This window comes from Arachis stenosperma, chromosome 3, assembly GCF_014773155.1.
Source record: "Arachis stenosperma cultivar V10309 chromosome 3, arast.V10309.gnm1.PFL2, whole genome shotgun sequence".
Lineage (NCBI taxonomy): Eukaryota > Viridiplantae > Streptophyta > Magnoliopsida > Fabales > Fabaceae > Arachis > Arachis stenosperma.
In genome coordinates this window covers 1,104,527-1,121,283 of record NC_080379.1, presented here as the reverse complement: position 1 = coordinate 1,121,283, position 16,757 = coordinate 1,104,527, and the positions used below count along the sequence as shown (strand labels likewise).

At 32.7% G+C, this 16,757-nt stretch overlaps 2 protein-coding genes across 6 annotated transcripts; both read right to left on the bottom strand.

Annotated features, from left to right (window-relative positions):
- Nucleotides 1-646: 646 nt before the first annotated feature.
- LOC130967396 (receptor-like serine/threonine-protein kinase NCRK) lies at nucleotides 647-6,022 on the bottom strand. Of its 5 annotated transcripts, none has more exons than XM_057892229.1 (11): nucleotides 5,917-6,022; nucleotides 4,864-4,916; nucleotides 4,395-4,480; nucleotides 4,156-4,266; nucleotides 3,622-3,744; nucleotides 2,921-3,199; nucleotides 2,566-2,807; nucleotides 2,179-2,475; nucleotides 1,667-1,900; nucleotides 1,263-1,493; nucleotides 647-1,151 (listed from the first exon to the last, which is right to left on the bottom strand). In XM_057892229.1, the coding sequence occupies exons 3-11, from the start codon at nucleotides 4,462-4,464 to the stop codon at nucleotides 915-917; spliced, it is 1,824 nt and encodes a 607-aa protein (XP_057748212.1). In that variant the 5' UTR covers nucleotides 4,465-4,480; nucleotides 4,864-4,916; nucleotides 5,917-6,022; the 3' UTR covers nucleotides 647-914. The 5 variants fall into 5 exon arrangements, with proteins under 5 accessions (XP_057748212.1, XP_057748211.1, XP_057748213.1 ...); XM_057892228.1 differs by lacking the exon at nucleotides 5,917-6,022 and adding an exon at nucleotides 5,455-5,745; XM_057892230.1 differs by lacking the exon at nucleotides 5,917-6,022 and adding an exon at nucleotides 5,245-5,414.
- A 2,978-nt stretch (nucleotides 6,023-9,000) lies between these two features.
- LOC130967340 (E3 ubiquitin-protein ligase WAV3) lies at nucleotides 9,001-14,965 on the bottom strand. Its single transcript, XM_057892151.1, has 2 exons — nucleotides 14,410-14,965; nucleotides 9,001-11,382 (listed from the first exon to the last, which is right to left on the bottom strand). Exons 1-2 carry the CDS (start codon nucleotides 14,626-14,628, stop codon nucleotides 9,460-9,462), a joined length of 2,142 nt encoding a protein of 713 aa, XP_057748134.1. The 5' UTR covers nucleotides 14,629-14,965; the 3' UTR covers nucleotides 9,001-9,459.
- Between the last annotated feature and the right edge of the window lie 1,792 nt (nucleotides 14,966-16,757).

Below are 16,757 nucleotides of genomic sequence, written 5' to 3'. Positions count from 1 at the left end.
ATGAGCTAAGCTTATCCAAGCTCAAGCTCGACTCATTTAATTTATGAGCTCAATTCTAGGGTCAACCTTGGCTCACCAGTTCACGAACTTAGCTTATCGAGCTATTAACGAGCCGAACTCGAGCTGGCTCATGAGCTGGCTTGACTCACTTTCAGCCCTACTCAAATGGCATAGTCTCCCCATACTCACTTAGAGGTTGCGAGTTCGAGTCTCCCTATCTTTGATAAAATATATGTATACATGAATGAAATTTAATTATGCTTTGTATGTTATATGTGCATGTATAGGACTGACTTCAATTTTAATCAATAAATTTCTATTTAGAAAAAAAAAAAGAAAAGAAAAGAAAGAAATAAATCATTCCTTCCAATGTGTCTTACTTAATAAGCAGTCTTTTATGTCTATTTCTCTCTTAAATCAAATCAAATCAAAATGTTAGGAAGAAAAAGACGGGCATACCACTTGGATTAGAATCCACAATGGCTGGAACTCCTTCATTTAGGAATTTCATTCAAAGTGAACAAACCTCAATTAATAGTTTGATTTAATAATTAATGAGACTCTTATCCTTTCGTTTATGTTAGAAAATTTCAATTCAACTACATCATAGGTTAGGAGATCAAACTGGGTACCAAAATATAATTGCAAATAATTTATTTCTATGATCAAAACCCTTTAATGTGTATCTAATCTGATTCTTTTTTTTTTCAAAGTAGAACCAGAATATCCTATATCACCCTATGTTTTTTCCTGTACAAAGATGCAAAAGAAATTTCTGTGCTCATCTAGCAACACCTATGTGTTCTTCCTTTATAATTTAAGTGAAATAAAAAATGGAGAACAACATATTCAGAAGCAAGACATGCACAATAACTTGTAGTACAAGCAACAAAAGTTGTATCAAGTAGTTGTCTTCATGAGAAATTGACATTTGCCATGCAAAATGATTCGTATCGCGGCTCAGTTAGGTCTACTATTTCCTCTTCTGACACGTGGCAACTCTCGGATTTTGATGTCAAGAGGGTCAAATTCTCTGTATGCTCAGCTGAATCTACATTAGCTTCTTTGTTTTTGTTCCCAACCCAGAATCTATGATCAGTGTCTTGTTGCAATGAATTATGAATTGGAGATCTTTCTGCTTCTACTGGTTCCTTTACATGTCACGAAAGCAAAAAATGTTAAGACTTACAAAATTAGAAACCTATTATAATGGAAACATTGCAACTAATAATAACTGAAGGCATCATAATGAGTGTGTTCACCAGGAACAGGCTGGCTGGAATGTTTCTTCTTCGTCTCGATTTGTCGGGCGAAATACTCGAGAGAATTTGAACAACCTCACTCATGGATGGACGAATTTCAGGATCCAGCAACAAACATTCCTTTGCTAAGTATGCCATAATCTGTACCTCTTCTTCCGGGAAGTCTCCTTTCAGTCGTGGATCGACCAACTCCGATATTACTCGCCTACTATCCTGTAAGCGAGGCGCAGCCTAAAACAGAAGATTATATCAAGCTGTATTAGTAATTAGGCCATTTTACTTAGTTAAATCTAATGACCAAAATAGAAACAAATTCATGGTGGAGTAGCTAAAAGTCAATAAGATCTTCCTCATAAAAAACACTCTGAACTCAGGATAATGTTGTAAGGATTATCTTGGCATACCCATATAACAAGGCTTTCTTCTTTGCCTGTAGTTTTATAGATTGGTTGCCGACCACTGATAAGCTCAAGGAGAACCACCCCGAAACTGAAAACATCCGATTCAAGAGAGGCTCGCCCGACAATAGCATACTCGGGTGCAAAATATCCAAATGTTCCCTGCATTCTAGCTGGAGAATTCGAACAGCTGGGGTGATCATCCGCTCGCACGTTCTTAGCCATACCAAGGTCAGTTATCTGCATGTTGTTTATTTGACAGATTATAAAGTATGCTTATGATTGAAGTGAACAACCTATAGTATAACAGCTAACTTCAGTAGATTTCGTTCTAGTCCGAACCATCGCCATACATGTCACAAGCCAAGCTCATTTAGATTCTTATGCATGTCTAGTTATATTATCAACTAAAAAGTAAAATTTAGTGCGGTTACAGTGTTGATAATTCTAGTTAAAATCACCAGCATGCATATCATAAGCCAACTTTGAGTAATTCCTAGTTTGCTATCCAATCATACCTTTGCTTGCCAATTTTCATCCAGAAGAATGTTTGTTGATTTGACATCTCTATGAAGAATTCTTGGAGCAGCCGCTTCATGGAGATATTCCAAGCCCCTTGCAGCTCCGATTGCGATTGTAATGCGTGTGGTCCAATCGAGATTTTTTGCAGACACTCCATCTAACCAGTCCCTCAAATTCCCATTAGACATGTACTCGAATACTAGTAGCCTTTGAAAATGTCTCCCTTTTAATTCTGAGCAGTATCCAAGCAAAGGCACCAAATGGCAATGATGAAGTCTAGATAATAGTTCAATCTGCACTAAGGAAACCAAGTGATTATAATTACAGAAATAAGAAAGTTTGAAGTCTAAACTCATAAACACTATGAAAAAATGAGGTATAACCTCTTTGAAAAATGCAGAGTCTGCTTCTGGCCCTCCTGGATCTTTTAGTCGCTTAACTGCTACGATACTACCATCTTTCAGACGACCGCGGTATACATAACTACTTCCACCTAGTCCAATTAGGTTGGAGCTTAGAAAGTTTTCAGTGGCATTTTCTAGTTCGGCAAAGGAAAATTGAATAATATTTCCATGAAAAGTTTCCCTCTGGATCCCAAACAAGAAAGAGGCTTTCTGAAAGCATCCTACATTAGAATAAAACATAAAATAAAAAACTAATTACGAATCGTAAGTAAAGGAAAATTAACATAAGCACTTTTGAGTTCACATATAAACAGTAAGTTAAAAACAAACTTACCTGTCATATTACTAACAGGAGAATCAATAGCAAATTTTGTTTCTGCCACTGAAGAAGTCACTGTCCTGTGACTAATTAAGTTGGCAGTGCTACCGCTACTTGTTTCCTTATCCGGTGAAAATATCGGTGATTGAATAGGACATCTGTCCCTTCGGTAGACATAGCATAGGACTGAGGTAAGAAACGCAATGGTCGTACAGACAACAGATATTAGTAGAATAACTACAACAGTCTTGCTGGAGATGTGTTTCTTTGAACCTAGTGGCAAGCTGTTAGTTCCTGCAGAGTAAAAAGCCAATGATTTTTGTATCAGGAGGTACTAGATTATGTTATCAATATAATAATTACATTGAAAGGAGATAAAATTTCTATAAGAAAAACTTTGTTTCAGATTTCCAATAGAGTAATATTCTAAAAGCAAATCTTACGGTGCGTTTAGTTTGCGTTTTCATTTTCTGTTTTCATTTTCAGTGTTTTCTGTTTTCTAGATTTTGTGAAGGAATAAATGAAAACAGTGAAAACAATAAAATCTTGTTTTCTGTTTTCACATCCTGTTTTCACTTTTTCCTTCACAAAATCAAGAAAATAGAAAACACTGAAAACGAAAACGCAAACCAAATGTATCCTTAGATTTCTCATTTCTGTGTAAAATAGTAGCTGTTTAGCATTAGTCCATATGAATCAGCTTAAGGAAAAGTTACCCCAGGTACAGTTGCAGGCACTGAAGCAATTATGGTTGTGGCCATTTGCTGATGCCACTCCCATTTGGGGGAATCCATTGGGATTACATAAGCATGTCCATATAGATGAAGTCTCTTCAGCATCTACATGGAAGGCAAAGAAGTTACCATATAATACAGAAACTTTGATTGCTGTTCTCACTGGAATCATCTACAATTTTGATTAAAAAGTTTTCAATTTGGTTCTGTGTCAACGTCTAAACTCTAAACATGAATTATACATAAAAATGTTTGGAGGATCCAACTAGACCAACTACTTATATCTAATTAGTTTTTGTCACTTTTCATGTATTCTTTCTGAGTTACAATAAATATGAGTTGAAATTTACAATAAAAGCTCTTTTATGACTGCATATGAACTCCGGTTTCCAAGAAAATCTTACAAAACTACATCCACCAAACATAGACTATGACAAGCTCAAGCTCAGTAGTCCATTGAAAGAAAAAGCAGAGAAAAAACTGAGGGGGAAAAATATTTAAAAACCACCACCATACCCGAACGGCAATCACATGACTTAGAACAATTTGCAATAGAGTAGCTCTGGTTCCCTTGGAAAGCACATGTACATTTCCACTTGTTTAGGCCATAGGTATCAGAAGGCTCATCTGCCCAAAAAAAAAAAGGTAAGCAATAAGATAGTAAGAAGGAGAATTATATTGGATTTACAAATAACAGATGTTAAACATGTAAAAGATGGAAGAGACAATTATTTTAGTTAAGTTGTGAAGCCAACCAGAAAATGAGTGCTCAATCGAGAGCAAGACGAAGACGATAGCAAGAGCAACTCTGAGCTTGAGCTTCATTTATTCCAACCATACACTACAAGAAAGGAAAAACCATTTAGTGCTATATAAATCATTGGGCAAGAATATTCGTCATGGTTATGAAACAAGCCACATATCTTACAAGATTTTCCAACACCAAAAAATAAAATAAAAAACAGCAAATGACAAGCAGAAATATGCTGCTACACTTTTCCCCATAAAGGGCTAAAGTGAACTTAAAGCATGTATATACAGTTGATACATCAAAGTGAATCTGAAGATTGTACCAATCCATAAAATTTTAATTGCAAAACCATCATCAGAAGCATATATATAAGAGGCCTAAAACATGAAACTTGAAGCAACTAATAAAACTTAATCATGAGTTGCATTTCTAAACTAAATGAAAAAGAATGAAAGTAGCATCAATTAGCTAACCTGCATTAAGAAGAGGCTAGAAGGTTTTGAGTTATCCAAGCTCCAATCATCATCTATGGAAACAAAATTGTAAAGTTAGCCACAAGATGAACTAATATCAACAATAAAAGCTGAAACTGCAATCCCATTTTTTCATTTTCTACCCTCATGTTGCAGCAAGGAAATGAATGCCAACAATTTCATAATTAATTAGGGGATAGGAAGTCTTCTTCTCTGAATTGAATTCTGTAGCCAGTGTATGCAAAAAAGGTAAAATGGGTAGGAGAACAAATACATGGTTGGCCAACAAAAGAAAACATCATAGTCAACGCTATATCCACCCTCATTACTAAGTATAGAAACAAAGATAAGGCAAGGAATAGTAGAAGAAAGTATACTGACATGAAAGATTGACAATATTGGCATTGAAAGCTTTTAGTAGAGTTAGACTAGTTAGTAGCCATAGAGGGGTTGGAATTTGAAAAAAGAAGCACTAAGAGTGGAAAGTGGCAAAGACACTCAAATCAATAAGTCCACAACTGATTTCTTTTGCATAAATATTCAATTGATAGAGAAAACTAGCACCGACAATATAGTTACATAGTTTCCAACCTACAATAATTCTTGCAACAATCTTGAGAATGAGGAGCTAGAGTAAGTAGTGGCTTGAAGCTCTTGTATTTGAGTTGAACCAGAATAGTTTGAGAGTGTGAAACAGCAAAGTCAAAGCAGCATAAAACAGCTATGATGAGCACATCATAAAGCAAAGAATAATTAATATGGCTTGGTAGGACAGAAAATTTCTTTTCCTTCAAATCATATATGCCATTCCTTGTTTAGGAAAGAACTATAGATCATTGAACTGAAACAAGCAAAAGAACAAACAGGTAATGTGCATTATTGGGTCACGTTCACCAACCTAAAGATTATATTATGGATAATTTAGAAACAAGCCATGGCAATAGATAAATGAGGATAGTGACCTCTTCAAATGAGTATATTCTATAAAAGCCACACAAAAAACACATAATAAATGAAGCTTATTACTAAAGAGACCAATATTTTATACAGCACCTCTTTGAAAGTAACCCTTTGCTAAATTGAAAACAACCCTTCATCAACCTTCATTCCTAATACAAAAACAAACCAGCTCATACCTTAGCTGGTTTTCTTTTCTACTCAATTTCAGGGTCCATTTTTATATATACAAGAGTTAGTGAAATCATTGAGTCATGACAAAAACTCTTTCTCTTCTTTTTTAAAAGTTGAAAAAAAACCTTGGGACAATTATACTTCTTTTCATTAAGAAAAGCTATAGTAATGAATCTTTGTCAAAGTGATAAACAACTTTAACTCAGAAAATAACAAAGTAGTAGTGAGTTCAAATTTGAAGTAATCCAAATTAGTACCATGTTTATTTTACTTACTTGAAAAGAATATAATGATTTAGAATAAGGCAAAGTTGTGATTTGTCTTGTATTCAATGGGAAAAGAAACAAATTACACAAGTAGTTGTGGCAGATTTTATTTCTATATAAATAATAATAACGGCTATATAGAAGATATGATTTTACTTAGCTTTAAAGACATTAAAGTGTGATTCAGAAGTATGCATATGTAAAGAAGAAAATTTTCAATGCAGCGAGTTGTCTTCATTTAATTTGTAGGGTCCATCAGTGACCTGCCACCCTTTCTCCAATTTGTTATTCCTTTTGGACCCCACTCGTGATTCAGAGCGTCGCCACACAATTCCAAGCTTGGGTTTTTTTAGAAATAAAAAAATTCATATTTTTTCAAAAACTATTTTTAAACTTTAATTCCCCAAATACGATTTTAATTCCCCAAATACGATTTTTTTTGTTTAGAGGAAGTTCGCCGCATCGGACGAACTCTATAAATTGATAGAGTTCGCCTAACCCCGGCAAACTCCCTTTAATTTTTTTAATCCCACGTTTTTAATTCATTATCATCGTCTCCAAATAGTATATAGATCTACAAACATTACATAAGAGTACACAAAAATACACAGACAACAAATATGACTTTTTCAAGAATTTTTTTAATTATAAATTAAAAAAATAAATCATATTTAACAATAATAACCATTATTGTCATCTCTAGAAATACACAGAAGAATAAGGTCCGTTTGGAAATTTTAGAAGTAACTTTTTTTTAACTTTTGACTTATGAAAAGTAGTAGTATTAATATCTGGTACAATTTTCAAAATCAAATTACAACTTTCTAAAAAGCTATTTAGGAACTTATAGAGAAGTTAAAAAAAATGACTTCTCTCTTAGTACTTCTACTTTTCATCACATTTCTATAAAATAAAAATCCAAACACAAAATAACTTATTTATAAGTTACTTTTAACGGAGTCATTTATTGTTTAAGTTATTTTATCAAAAGAAGCTTAATTAAATTAGTTACCCAAACTGAGTCTAAGTCATATTTAACAAAAATTTTTTAATTATAAGTGGTATTTTATTTTAAAAAAATTTATTAAATAATACATATCTTTACACGTTATAACTTTTCTTTGTTCCCTTCTTTGACTAATACATATCTTTACACGTATTAGAATGAATTCCATGTATTATTTCAGCTAAACTAAGAATTAAAGGCATTGAACATTATTGAATAGTGGAATATATAACAATAATTAATGGTAGTAGTACTTGTTAATCACAATGAATCACCATGGTTTGTTGTTAATCATGAAAACACATACCCACTTAACAATTAATTATTATTAATAACCTTTGTGGGAATGGGAAGTGGGACACCAAACAAGAAAAATGTCACCTTGTTTTGGTACAACCATGGGTAAAACAATGCTACACAATAATAAAAATAATGAAACCTCTTTGCATACCTCATCAAACCTGGGTTTTTGTTGTATGCGTTGAAGAACAACCTAAGGCTTTCTTGTTATAAGATCTACTAACTCAAACTCATGCATGTGTAATGTGTGTACATTAGATGATGCCATTCAAACTGAAACTAGCTAAATTATTGAAAAGGGTATATATATATATATAAGAGTGAGTAAGAGGTTGAAGATGAAATTTCTGAGAATGGAGAGAGGGTTATTGAAGAGGGTAGATTTTAGAGTGAATGAATTGAAGTAGTAAGCAGAGTGCTAAGGTGGCACATTATTCGGACTTCGTTACACACGTGCTCCTACTCCTACCCTAGACTATAGACTATAGAGTCATGGACCATACATTTTTAATGGATAAAGTATATTTTTTACCTTTAAAAATATTTTTAAATTTTATTTTATTTTAATTTTATTCTAAAAAATTTTAATTTGTATCTAATATATCACTGATGGTTAATTTTTAAAAAAATCCAAGACTAATTCAATAACAATTTCATAAGAACAATCCTCAATACAAGTAAATCAAACATAATTTTCATCCATTATTATTATATTGATCTTAAATTTTTTAAAGATTTAGCTGTCAATAGTATATTTGATGCAAATTGAAAATTTTTGAGATAAAATCAAAACAAAATAAAACTTAAAAATATTTTTAAAATTTTTGCCAAATTTCAGGAATAAACAATATACTTTACCCATTTTTAATTATATGATACTATTTACTTTCAACTTAATTCTCTTTATTAATAATATAATGCACAAAATATAACTACACAAATTAATTTTAAAATAAAATTGAATTTAATGTAATTCACCAAAATAAAATTTAGAGCTAAAATACGTGGATGTAGAAGTTGAATCTGTCACTTCAATGTGCAAAAAATGTTTTTCGCATATTATAAAATAAATTCACATTCTGCAAAAAAATATATATTTTAGACATTACACCATAATTATATTCATGTACAAAATTTTCGGCCAATTTAATTACCATTTTATTTTAACCTTTAAAATTAGATAAAGAATAATTTTTTATGCACTCAGAGTAGAAGTAAGGGTAGAAGTATGTGGATGATGGTGATTGGTGAAGATGACGTTACAGAAAAGGCCCTTATAACGAGGCATGCACGTTGCATGACTCTGCCATTATCGAATCTAGTACAAGGAAGATGATAGATCTGAATTATTATTATTATTTTTTTGACATAAATCTGAATTCTTTTTTATAGAGTTTGAAAATCCAAACAGGAGAGTCAAAAAAGGGAAAAAAGTAAAAGAAAGATCTCAACTTATCAAAAGTATGAGAAGCATATTATATATTAAGATGATCATATAACATATGCATAAATATGAAACTTGAATTTGAAAAACAATTAAGTTTATGTACATCACTCAGAATCACACTTGAAAATATTACCAAGATTCCCTTTTTTTATCCCTCCCTTTGAAATTTACACTTCTTTCTTTGTAACTGGCAAAATCAGGAGTTTTCTCCACCAAAAAACTCCTTCCTTTCTTTCCAATTATACTCCCCACCTTGAACAAAACCATAAGCCAAAACTTATATAAGTATAAATAACGTTATATATAAGGTGAAGACTCGGGTGTAGTTATCTTCATGTAAAGTTGATAGTTGAGAATCGTTATATATAATAAAAAGGGATATGTGAAGTGAAGAAAACAGGAAGAAAAACTCATATAATCTCCCTCCAGAAGTGGTGGTATGTTTATTAATGGCCTCTTTGGCTCTGCCTCTCAGGAAATGATTTTGCCGGCCTTAGGACGCGCCGATGTTGGGTTGGCGCGCCCAAGATCATGGTCTGTGAACGTGTCACCATGTCGACCATGGACGGAGTCTGGTATGCTTGAACAAGGCTAGTACTATCTGTGGAATCGCCTCGCGCGGTTGCCCTTTGCCATGAATGTGAACTCAATCCTGAAAGAACATAAGCCCTTCCAGACTGCTCATAAACACGTTGAGTTGACATCCTTTCTTGCATCTCCTTTAGCTCGGCCGAAAGCGCGGCGCATAGCCGGTCCCCTGCTTTGGCAGAAACAGTCTCAGACAATGCCTTGTGGCAGCTATCAAGGACAGAAACTGCAGTGGACAGATTGCCACGTTCGGCTGCGATTCTAGCCTCGGCTATTGCCTCAGCTACTCGAAGCCTATTTCGCTGTCTGTCCACTTGTATTGATACTTCTTGTACTCCACCAGAATCAGCTCTTTGAATCTTCACTTCAGAGTTTTCTTCCAAAAACACCATTTCTTTTGTGATGGGATCTCTATAAAGGCCCTTAACAAGCAACAATGACATCTCATGGCTTGACATGTCGGCCGGAACATTAACTGTCACCAGAAAGTCTCTTTCTTCGTCGGCATACAGATCTCCGACACTAATGGAAGCCATTCTAGCATTGCCTGACAAGGTTGTTTGATAACTTCCGGCTTTAACCGAATTCAGTTGAAGACTAGGGTGAATGCAAGCAACTTCAACTTGTAATTCCTGCACCACAACACTCAAGAGACCTCCAATACATTGTGCAAATGCATCCTGAATCACATCCTCGGCTTCAATGAACGAAAATGTCCCGCCGGATATCTCAGAAATCGAATGCATCGAAGTAGAATCATGATCAGAACCAAAGCCAAAAGCATGCACTGGTATCTGCAATCCTGCTCCGTTGTTTCGATGAATCGAATTCGGGACAAGGGACTGGTAATCTGCTCCAACACTAGGCCTGCTATTCACTGTGTAAGTATCCTGTCCATCAGAGAGTAGTATAATGCTGCAAACCGGATTCTTCGACCGGCATTCTGTGAATACCTTGGCACCTTTCCTTAAGCCTTCAGCAATGTTTGTCCCACCATTAGCAGCCAGAGAATTCACAGCCTGTAATGCCTGTTGCCGTCCAGTATCAGTCATCAGCCGTAGAGGAAAGATCCGCCTTGCCGTGGAGGAGAAGGCAATGACAGAAAGACGGTCCGATGGACCGAGATTCTGTATGACAAAACCCATAGCTCGTTTTAGCAATGCAATTTTAGTGCCTCCCATGCTACCACTTACATCAAGAACTGTGACAAGATCAACAGAGGCACGAGAATTCGTAGTTGTTTCGCCGTTGTTTCCAACATTACTTTGTTTTGTAGCTGCCTGAGGAGCCTTGAGATGAATTAGTATGGCGAAATTATCATGGGAGGATGACATTGGAACAGATGAAACTTCAGGATATGTTTTGATCTCAATTCTGTTCATAATCTCATCATGATCAGCCTCATTCTTATGGCAGGTAACTGAATTTTGTTGATCCAAGGCTTCATCATCATCAAAGATAGCTGGTTCAGGAACATGATAGAGCGATGGAATCGGCCGAACCGAGTCCCCTTGTGGCGAAGGGATCCTCCTCATGACAGTTGTCCAAGCATCATCCCTTGCAGTTACCGGGTTGATTCGAACCATGTCATGGTAGCCGTTAAAAGCAGGACTATGGAAAGGAATTTCTTTCCATTTTGCTCGGCAGACAGGACATATCTGGTTGCCATGTTTTACATTTGAAGTGATGCAATGGAAATGAAACGAGTGAGAACATTCGGCAGTAAAAATGGCATGGCCCTGCCCCGGCTTCATCGTGTTCAAGCATATTGCACAAGTTCCCTGCAGATACATAGATAAAAACGTCACGAAACGAAGGCCTATTTGATGACCGGTGACTATTCATATGAAGTTGTTTTCATGCGAAGCTCATAGTTGAGAATCATTAGAGAACAATTTGGTCAAATATGTCAAATCATCTAACAGTTCTCACCTGTCGTCTTCACACGAACACAATTTCATGTGAGTGGTTACCTTTTTCACCACACATAGTCACATAGGATGCTACTATTAAAAGCACTCATATTCAAGACCAAATAAAAATGTGAACCACATGTGTTATTATACATAAAATCTGCAGAACTATGAAACAAATAATACTGTTATAACTAAAAGATGTTATTTCCAAGTTTTGGTTACTTGGGGACCTGGAATTTCAACAGAGAAGGAAACCATGGATTTCGCTTTTTCGGTCAAACAAAATCCATGCTATGTGAAAACAGAAACATGTCTTTGGTGCTCTGCTGAGAAAGAAATAGATTCAGACATCAACATCCCAAAAATGTGCATCAGAGCATTAAGAGCTAAGGCTTTAAATTCTGAATCTTTCAGCTTTTGAAGAACTCTAGGATCTTTTCCAATTATCTAAACTAATCTTTGTCAGGAATGAAAAGAATCTTCATCCTCCCCATGGATATTTTATAATTTGATTGTGGTTTTGAATTAATCTCAAGTTCAAATCCAAGTATACTTGAAATTAGAACCTTGTGAAAAGGAAACCAAACTGGTATCAACATCTAAATAAGGTTTTGGTGGTTGTAAATTTTGTGAAAATTCTGTTATGATATAGGTTCATAAAATTTCAAAAAAAATTGGTTTTAGTCAAGACTCTCAAAATATTATCTTAGAGAACTTAAACAAAAAAATTATCATAATTTTTAGGAACTCAAAAGAAACATTATTTTAAATAGGACCAAGAAAAAAGAAAGAAAGAAAAGAAACAATTCAGGAACTTAAAATCAAATGTTTTCAAAAATATAAGGACAAAAATCAAAACACAACCTAGTAATAATATTATTAAGTAATTTAATATAAATTTAGTGATAGAAAAGGTGGCAAAATATGCCTTCATGTATGGGGACCCCAATTCAGCCACCCATTAGCTAGTCAATGAAAAAAAAAAAGATAAAAACAATAAAAAAAAGAAAAAAAAATGATAAGTTCATGGAATCTGGGAATCTTAATAATGCTACAAAAAAGTAGTCATAGATAAATACACAGCATTAGCAAAGGTCACTATTAGAGTTAGAGAGTAGTGTATAAAACACTGGCCATTCTTCTGTTTTCTTCTGTCCCTATGCAGGTCCACTCACTACTCACTACTACTAAGGCCACTGCATAAAAAGATGAAATTTGAATGCATAATAATAGTCCATCTTTTAGAGGATACCAATTAAGATGCTTAGTTTACCTAAAGCTTGAGTATTCCAAGACAAATCCCACAATCTTAATAGTAACAAAGACAAGACAAAAATAAGGTCAACCTTTTCTGTGGTCAAAGACTTTGAACACATCAAGAGTTAAAATATTGAATAAAATATTAAGATATGTAGTATAGAACAACAGCTATCACCAAATGGCTTTAAAAAAACGTAGTGTTAAGACAAATTTGCAACTATAACATTTGATTATTCCGAGGGGTTATTAAAAATATAGAAAGAAATGTCATCCATATACTAATAGAGATATCAAACATGACTCATTCACTGTTTCATGATTTCTTTTCTTTAATATGATTTTGAGCATAATATTTGTGACACTAGGTCTACATATCCCTAAGATAGACGGGGAATTCAAGACTTTCTCACATGTCTATCTTAGTCGAAAATATTTTCACGTGAAGATGATAGTTAAAATGCTGATACGTATAATGTTAAGTAATTTAACCAAATATATTAAATCTAATAGTTTTTTAATTATCAATTTTTACATAAAGACATTACATCTTAATGTGAATGGTTACCAAATTTAAAATATGTAGACACCATGTCTCACATACATGATTCTGAAAATCGAATTGAACTGACCAATTCAACCGGGTTAATCGAAAACCGCTTATCATTTTTAGTACTTGTATATTGACATTGATTGATTATCTTAGAAATCCCAACCTTTTAAGTTTTCTTTTTATTTTTTGTTTGAAAATGGAAATTTTCACAATCATCGGTTATGGGGGGTCTATTGTGGTGGGGATAACAACATGTGATATGAAGGAGAGAGAAAGAAAGAAGGTCCACTGAAATGGAGAAATATTTCCATTCTTTTGAAACTTCTACAATCATTCTCTTTTAAATTTTCGATATAATATTAATATTTAGTATTATAAAAGAAAACAAATTATTGTAAATATTTGTCTATGAAAATGTAATGAGGCAAGTAAGTAACATAAGTAAATAACTGCTCCTTAAAAGGGTAAGAAGGGTATTTCACTTTATGCTCTATCCCCTACTCCATAACAGAGCTTGAAAACAACAAAACAAAGAATAAAAACGTTCCCACAATACTCAGAATGCGTCACACCCCACAATACCCCTATTCAAATACAAAAAGTCAAAAAAATACTCCAACCAAAAAAAATCATAGACCTAAAATTAGTGTGTATTACTTATCCTTAGTCATGTTTTAACTGATACTCATATCACTAATTAAACTTGAGCTCTTGCTAATTCTCTTCTTATATACAGTTTTTTTTTTTCATTTTATTTTTTTACAACGTCAATTTTGTTCTTTGTACTCATAGTATAATAAGATACCTATCAATTTATGGAATATATATTGAATTATAACATTTTAAACACTGCTAGACCAAATTGATCTCTAAAATACTTAGTGTTTATATAACTAAAAGAAATTAAAAGGAACAAATGAATGAAAACAGTGAAAAGCTTTTAACCAGAATCTACCATGGAGATTCAGTAGTGAAGTCAAAGGAAAAGAACAATTTTCAACAAAGCAGAAAAGGGAGATAAATTATGAAACTTTCTTAGCTGAACATGTATAAATTCTAAAAGGGTAATGTAAATTGAAAACCTTTGGAGATTTTGGTAACCGGAGAGCAGAGGAAGAAGACGGCGTGGTTGGGGTGCTTGAAGAGTAGTATCCGGCGGAGGCCGGCGACACAACCGACGGCGAGGTAACGTCGGAAAATCTGGCGGCTGCAGCTGAAGGGGAGTCATCTAAATCTCTAGGAATGTGAACACAAGTGTTGAAGCCAAGAGCAAGCTTCATTTTTCTCCATTTGCTTCCCATTTTTCTTTTTCTTTTTTTTTTGGAACAAAAAGGGTTGACAATTAGATGATGAAAGAGTGACACAAAAAGCTGAAAAACTGAGAGATGAATGTGTGTGAGGGAAAGATTCCAACTTTGGTGTGCCCGTGAAGGAACATGATAGGATTTGACATGGGTCAGAATGAAGATGAACAAGAGAGAGAGAGAGAGGAAGAAAAGAGAAGTTTGGGTTTTTCTACTGTTTTGGGAGAGAGAGAGAGAGAGAGAGAGAGAGAGAGATGAGGGGGCGTTGAGGTCACAGATAAGAAGCAAGTTGCTTGCAGCAGCTTTGGCTTTGCTCTTTGATGATGGAAATGGAATTCAATATTGTTGTGTTCTTCTGAAACTCTCTATTTAACCAAAAATTTATCAGCTTAAACACGGTTTAATGTTAAAATTCGTTTCTGTCACTTAATTTTTTTATTTTTTTTATCAAAAGATAGGAGATTCAAACCTACAATTTTTTAGATGAATATAAAAAAACAATATCATTTGAGCTATTATTTATTGATTTTTCTGTGACTTAATTTGATTTCTTTGAAGTTTGTTTTTTAATATATATTTCAAACCCATTAAGTGAAGGATTAATTTATCGTAAATTTAAATTTTATTTAAAAATTTATTATTATTTAATTAATTATTGTATATATAAATAAAATTTAAATAATTAATATTTATTTAAACTAGAAAATAAACTAATTATTTAATTAATTTAAATTAATTTTATTTTTTATCATTGATTCACAGATAAAATATGCCATGAATTATATTTTTTATATCAAAAATATTATTTGTATAAAAAATTAATATTATATATTATATATAAATATATATAATTTAAATTATTTTAATATATATTTTATGTTTTAATATATATTTTAATTTAATAACTAAATTTAATGACTAAATATAATGCACGGTTAATTTTGTGGGATTAGTCATTGGCATGATAGAATAAGGGATACCTAGGGTTGAAAACCAAAATTGTCTAGAATATTATGTTTTAAATAGATTTTTTATACTCCATCATGTTAGGTCAAAACTACCCCTGGTGTTCTGCATTATTGCCTTCTATTCATGAGACTAATTAGTAATTATGGTCATTATGTTCATTTTAGTCTTTAGAAATTGCACCCCCAAAGTGTAACCGCCGCAACTTTATGACCTTTCCCGTTTACGTTTCAGCTCAACTAATCATTATCTCAATCAATAATGTTATTTAATCACAACTATAAGAATATCTTATTTAGATACATAATTTTGTCACTATTATTTGATAATACAAAAATATTATTTATACATTAAAATAAGTCATTAAAATTATTAGTTATTTATATATAAATATAGATATAGTTTAATTTATTTTTAATGTGTATTTATATTTTAATATATATTTTATATTAGTAACTAATTTTAGTGACGAATTTTAATATTCACGTAACATTACTCTGGATAATATTATGATTCCTACTCATCTTTGTCCATTTAACGTTTTTTGCTTTTGATTTTTTTAGAAAAATGTACGAAATAAATTCTTTTAATTTAATATATAACAATATTAAAATCATAATAATAATAATAATATTAAAATTAGTAGGAATGGAATGGTAAAAAAGTATTTTGAAGAGCGATAAGAATTTTAACATGACAATAATTAAAAGGAGTGTGTATTATAAAAAAATAAAATAAAAAATGTAACTACAGCATCTCCTATTACCTGTATATGAAAAACAAAATACTTTACTTGAGAATAATATCAATTTCAATTAATTTTAATTTATTGATAAATTTATTAACATACAGTTCAAAGACATTATTTTTTAATATAATCAAAATCAATATTATATTTAATTCTGAATATATAAATAATCTTATGTTATTCCGTGATAATTTGCCCATCCTAAGAAGGATAAATGCATGCATTTGGCTTTCCATTTTCTTTGAAATTTCTCTTTCAACCCTAATATATAACTTCTTCTTTTCCTTTTCTCCAATTTAGAGGGGCATGCATCAATCATGAATAATGTCACATTACCATCAACGTTTTCAGGTCCCAGAGTTACTAAAATCATGAACCCTTGTTCACTAATATAAGCGTGAAGGACGTTCTT